The sequence below is a fragment of the Austrofundulus limnaeus genome, unplaced genomic scaffold (genome assembly GCF_001266775.1).
Source record: "Austrofundulus limnaeus strain Quisiro unplaced genomic scaffold, Austrofundulus_limnaeus-1.0 Scaffold206, whole genome shotgun sequence".
NCBI classification, from domain to species: domain Eukaryota; kingdom Metazoa; phylum Chordata; class Actinopteri; order Cyprinodontiformes; family Rivulidae; genus Austrofundulus; species Austrofundulus limnaeus.
The window spans coordinates 55,100-60,450 of NW_013952608.1; the positions used below are offsets into that span (position 1 = coordinate 55,100).

The 5,351-nt window shown below is 40.1% G+C and overlaps 1 protein-coding gene across 1 annotated transcript in view; it reads left to right on the plus strand.

Moving 5' to 3' along the window:
- clstn2a (calsyntenin 2a) overlaps positions 1–5,345 on the plus strand; it is a 58,206-nt gene extending 52,861 nt beyond the window's left edge. Inside the window, exons 13-18 of the mRNA XM_014018932.1 lie at positions 2,641–2,846; positions 2,974–3,141; positions 3,256–3,401; positions 3,666–3,786; positions 4,701–4,891; positions 5,004–5,345. Coding sequence (XP_013874386.1) covers positions 2,641–2,846; positions 2,974–3,141; positions 3,256–3,401; positions 3,666–3,786; positions 4,701–4,891; positions 5,004–5,213 — 1,042 coding nt within the window. The 3' untranslated portion in view covers positions 5,214–5,345. The remainder of the gene's footprint in view (positions 1–2,640; positions 2,847–2,973; positions 3,142–3,255; positions 3,402–3,665; positions 3,787–4,700; positions 4,892–5,003) is intronic.
- Positions 5,346–5,351: the final 6 nt, after the last annotated feature.

Here is a 5,351-nt window from a genome sequence, read left to right on the forward strand (position 1 = left end):
TGTGTGTGTGTGTGTGTGTGTGTGTGTGTGTGTGTGTGTGTGTGTGTGTGTGTGTGTGTGTGCTGAAGGTCAACAGACGATCATGCTAAGCTTGCTAACTGTTCCACCCTCTGACTGCTGCAGGGGCGTGTCTTAGAGAGAGGCTTTTATACCAGAACACAGCCGCTGTGACGAAACCGTGGAGAAGACACGTCACAGAGGAGAGCCGTTAACCAATAAGCAAATTAGCCTGCAGAACCACTGCTCTACCCATATGAGCAGCAAAAACACGTTTTTAGACCAAATATTACAGATTTGAACAAATACACACAAAAACATCAAAATTAGCACAGAAACAGTACTGTATAACATTTTAGACACATTCTAGACAGTTTATCAGATAAAAAAAGTTAATTTTGGGGTAAGTTACTGTTTAACTTATGCATTACTGCCTCATGCAAACAAGGTGGGTCAACTCCTTTCCTATTGGTCAACAGACAGGAAGGATCAGGATCCATGTGCCCCGCACTGCTGGCCATTTCAGAAAGCACCTAATTTGAGAGGGAAACTATTTGCAGCTTCCCTTAACAACTCTAAGACAGACTGTCTTTCCGCTCCCTCCATAACTACACTTTGGTTGTTAAACTAAGGCAGCATTGGTCAGGGTTACTAAAAATATCTCCCTACATTATGTGACATCAGCAAGTACCTGGACCTCAGTCAAGCAGTAATACAATACAAAAGAGTGATGTCTTCATGGTTTGCACCGATTAAAAAAATAAAATAAAACAGCAGAAATTTTTTATTAATGAAGCATTGTTGCTAYAAAACTTACAATAGTGAGAAAAAGAAACAAAAGATTTGGGTTTGACAGAAGTTTTTTATTTCCAAAATAAAAATACAGCAGAATGCATATTGACATTGTTCTGCCTGTCTGTAACACGCCAGGTGCAGTAGGCAGTACTTCACCAAAGAATATGAGGCTGAGTGGCAGAATAATATTTTAAACACACTCAAGATACTAAAAATGTCATCACAAACCTGACATTTTACCTGTTGTCGAAAACTAGCAAGACAATAGAAAAATACAATTTCTTTCTGTTTCCAAGGCAAAAATTTATTGCGGTAATAACCATTATTACCACAATCTTATTAAATAAGAGAACTTAGAACTTGTGAATGCTTAACATTTTCTTTTTAAAAACAGAATAAAAGACCAGATCGCTAACAGCTAATGGCTAACACCTGCTAACAAAGAAACGGCCAAAAGTCTGTGAACATATGACGAATCAATGGCATGCATTGTTCAAAAATCATCTGTCATCTGTGCTGTTTTTCACTGAGTCATACGAGGATAAATCAGCACAACATTGCGACACATACGTTTTTTAGCAGTTCGAGTCCCTTGCATTATATCCAAAGCTTGCTGTGTATTGCTGTAAAATCAAAGTCCATTTTGGCCCAGGGAGCAGTGTCTTTGTTTAAATGGTTAAACTACTTGAAATTGAGCTCTATTATATGCAATGTGGGTTTTATCTGTAAATATACCTTATTTTAGAACAAATTTCTTTATATTCACTCACATTAACTGTGTTCTGCCAAATAAGACAACAAACGTGTCGCCCTGCATTCAGCTGTATATTATTGCTTCATTCTTGATTTACTTTGATTTTTGGTGACTGCGAGCTGAATACAGCTCAGCATTTAATGAGTTGTGATGTTTTGCGCTCTTTGATTACCTATCAGTTGTGTGTTTGTTATAGCAGAGTGTAAGATGTTTCTCTGCAGTACAAGAGCTCATTATCACACAACATGTTTACATGTGTTTATTTTTTAATTGTCCTGTGAGAAATAAAGCTAATATAGCATCTAGTATTGTTTATTTAAAGCAAAGTGTGTGAAAGAGAAGCAGATGTGTTGACTTCAAGTCATTGAGCTGTCAGTGAGATGGCAAAGATTGGAGCTTTAGTGTAAAAACTATTAAAGTGTGCCGCTGTGTGTTCAGGGCATAAAGCTTTATTTGTTTTTGTTTCTATGAGTCTCCTGTTAAACTGAATTTGAACTGGCTGAATTGAATCCAGCAGATCTTCTGGATGGGTACTGCACTGGCTGCTAGCTTAATCATTAAAAAAGTATTTGCATTTCATGTAATATATTATTGCATTTGGCCCCCAGCCCTCGAATAGATTTTCATTTTGGCCCTCATGGAAAAGGTTTGGACACCCTTGCTCTAAATGAAGGTGGAGCTCAGATAAGTTTTTAGTTGTTTGATCAAGTGAAGTGAGCAACAACTAATGTTAGACTCTGTAAAGCTGCTGTTGATCAAAGAAAAGCTGATAAAATCGCTCAGATGATCTGTTAAATCTGCCTTCACTGATTAGAGAAAAAATGTTTTTATGCTACACATGGATTTTTTTAAATTCCAAAATGTTTTCTTTTCTTTATTTTCTGATCACAGTTTGTGTTATCATCATGATATTCAGTGAAACCTCAGAACTAATGTTTTAAATCGACAACTAGGAGTAATGTAAAGGAAAAAGTCTAAATTTGCAACCAATAACCAAAAACCCCACATTTACTCTTGGTGTCAAACACATCATCATCAATTAATTCCAACACAGGTAGTTTAAAGACTCCTCTCATTCTCTGTTTGTGTGTCAGGTGTTTCGGGGAGGAAACGTGTCTCTCCATCCCGGACATCAGAGCAGTGGTCGTGGTGCTGGCGCCCAGTGAACCCAGAATTACCATCACAGGATCGAAGCAGCACGTCAGGCCAGCCAGCGACCTCCGCAGCCCGCTGGGTGTGGCTCCCTTCAAGGAGCTCCGAATCACCAGCACAGTCATCAAGGGAGACGCATTCGGCAGACGTGAGTCCTGAAAAGACTCTGGGTTTTTGTTCAAGCTTGTTTTAGCAGCTACTTTGTTGATAAACTGTACGTTGGTTTGTCATGTTAGTAATCTGTTTCCCACGTGTGTGTGTGTGTGTGTGTGCAGCCCACAGGCCCGGTGTGATGGAGGTGATGCACAACCTGGACTACTGTGATGTTCTGGTGATCGGGGATGAGCTGAATCCTGAAAGAGAAAGTCTAGAGATCCATCACAGCGCTCTGCTGGGAAAACATCTTGATGCCACCAACTCCACATCTGGAATATCAATATACGGTGGGGAAACCTGAGAGGAAAACACTCCTTGATGCTCAGATTTTAAATCTTGATGTTCAACCACGAATAAAAAGTGCTGGACTGTGGGATGACTCTGAGTTTTTCTGTAAGCAGGTGTGGACTCCATGGCCCATTATGAGCAGGCACTGAGGCAGCTGCGCTACAGGAACTGGAGGCCTGCCACGCTGACTGAGAGGAGCTTCAGACTCACCTGCTCTGAACTCAACGGGCGATACACCAGCAACGAGTTCAATATGGAGGCAAGATTTCACCTTTTATTTAAACATTCTGGGTTCTTACGTGTTATATTTGCATGTGATGTCATTTACAAGATTTACCCAAAAAAATGATGCATTGTTGCTTTTTATCATAAGACCATCTCTTTTTAAAACTCTGGCCTAAAAGGCAGTGTGTGATAAGGATTTCTTCAAGGAATGCTAACTCTTTAATTATTAATCATCATAAATAAATTATCTCTGAAAAAATGACTTTGCATCGGGTTTTTTTTTTCCTGTTTTCTTTAGGTCAGTGTCCTTCACCACACGGCGCCTGTGGAGCATGTCAATCACATGGCGGCCCCGCCCCCGTACATGAGACCTGTCCATCACCCACTCATGATCCACACGCTTAACTCACACATGTCAGGTAAGGAGCAGAGCCAGCAGCGTTCTGCTGAAAACTGTTTAATATTTAAAAGGATCAAATATTTCATATTTTGTCTTCAAAAAACATCTTCAGCTGCTGTCTGGCTTCTTTACCTCACTCCTTTAAACAACGCTTTTCTGCCGTTTTTACTAATCAAAGCTTTATTTCATGATTACTTAATGTTCCCTTATTATGTCTTTAAATAGTTTATTATTGCATTTATGCAACTTTGGGATATTTTTACTTATGTTGTGAAAAACTTTTAGACACATTGACAGGTGAATTAATACAAGACAATCAGTTGTTTCTGCGTCCACTTTGAAGAGGTGGTTAAAGAGAATAAAAAGATTTATAGTTGTGAGGCAGGTGTCTAAATGTAAAAGTTTCTTAGTAAAAGTGTCAGAATGTTTAACCAAATATAAGAAAAACACATACTATATCTATATAAACACAGACAGTTTTAATGTCTGCTTCATAAAGAAAGGATGTACAGGCCAGCGTTTTTCTTCTTCCAGAGTTGCAGAAATGGATGCAACAAAATGACATCAGATTACAAACCAGACCTCAGAAGAAGAAAAACAAAGGGAACAAGCCAAATGTCAAGAGCTGATTTCACTCTGCACTCCTTGGAGTGTTCAGTCCTGTGACAGATGTGATTAATTTTTTAATACCAAATCTTTTTCTCCAATGAGCAGAAAACCATGTGGACAATGTTCAAATGTTTGAACTGTCTGTGTGTCGTTCTTCAAACTGAATAAATATAAAAACAGCTGAACTGAAGCTGCTTCATCCCAGCAGTCGAATGAGATCATTTTGAAGGATTTTTCACTTTTATTGAAGCGATTATAAAAATCTAAAATCACACACATAATGAAGAGAGTGGGTAAACTCTATGTGCTGTGTTTTTATCCAAGGGGGAGCGCCTCCTGCAGCCACGGTGGTCATTGTGGTCTGCATCGCGGCCCTGGTGGTGATCGTGGTGATCGGCATCTACAGGATCCACGCCACACATCAAGAAGGTTCCAGAGACGACGAGGACGATATGAAAGAGCCTGAGATGGACTGGGAGAGCTCTGCACTCAACATCACCGTCAACCCCATGGAGGTAACTGTGACTCAGTGTGGGCATTTGACTCCTTCAGTTATTTTTTAATGCCATGACTTGGACTACCCACAAGCCCCTGTGCCTAGATTTAGGATGTGTGTTTGTTCTCTAGGACATGAGAGGCCCCCAGGCGCTGGGAAAAGCTGTGAGAGGAGAAGAATGTGAGGAGGAGGATGAAGAAGAAGACGTTGAGCTGGTGGGAGGCATGACAACTGCTGAATCAGATAAGAGTGATGAGGAGGGAGAGGAGGAGGAAGAAGAAGAGGTTAATAAGAAGAAGCAGGAGAAGCCTGAGTGGGACAGTTCATGTACAACATACTGAACACACACACGCACACAAACACACAAAACACTTTCTCTCATTCTGTCTCCTTCAAACACAGACAAATTATGCAGACATTAATACATGCTCAGTGCAGCTACAGAACACACACACACACACACACACACACACACACAC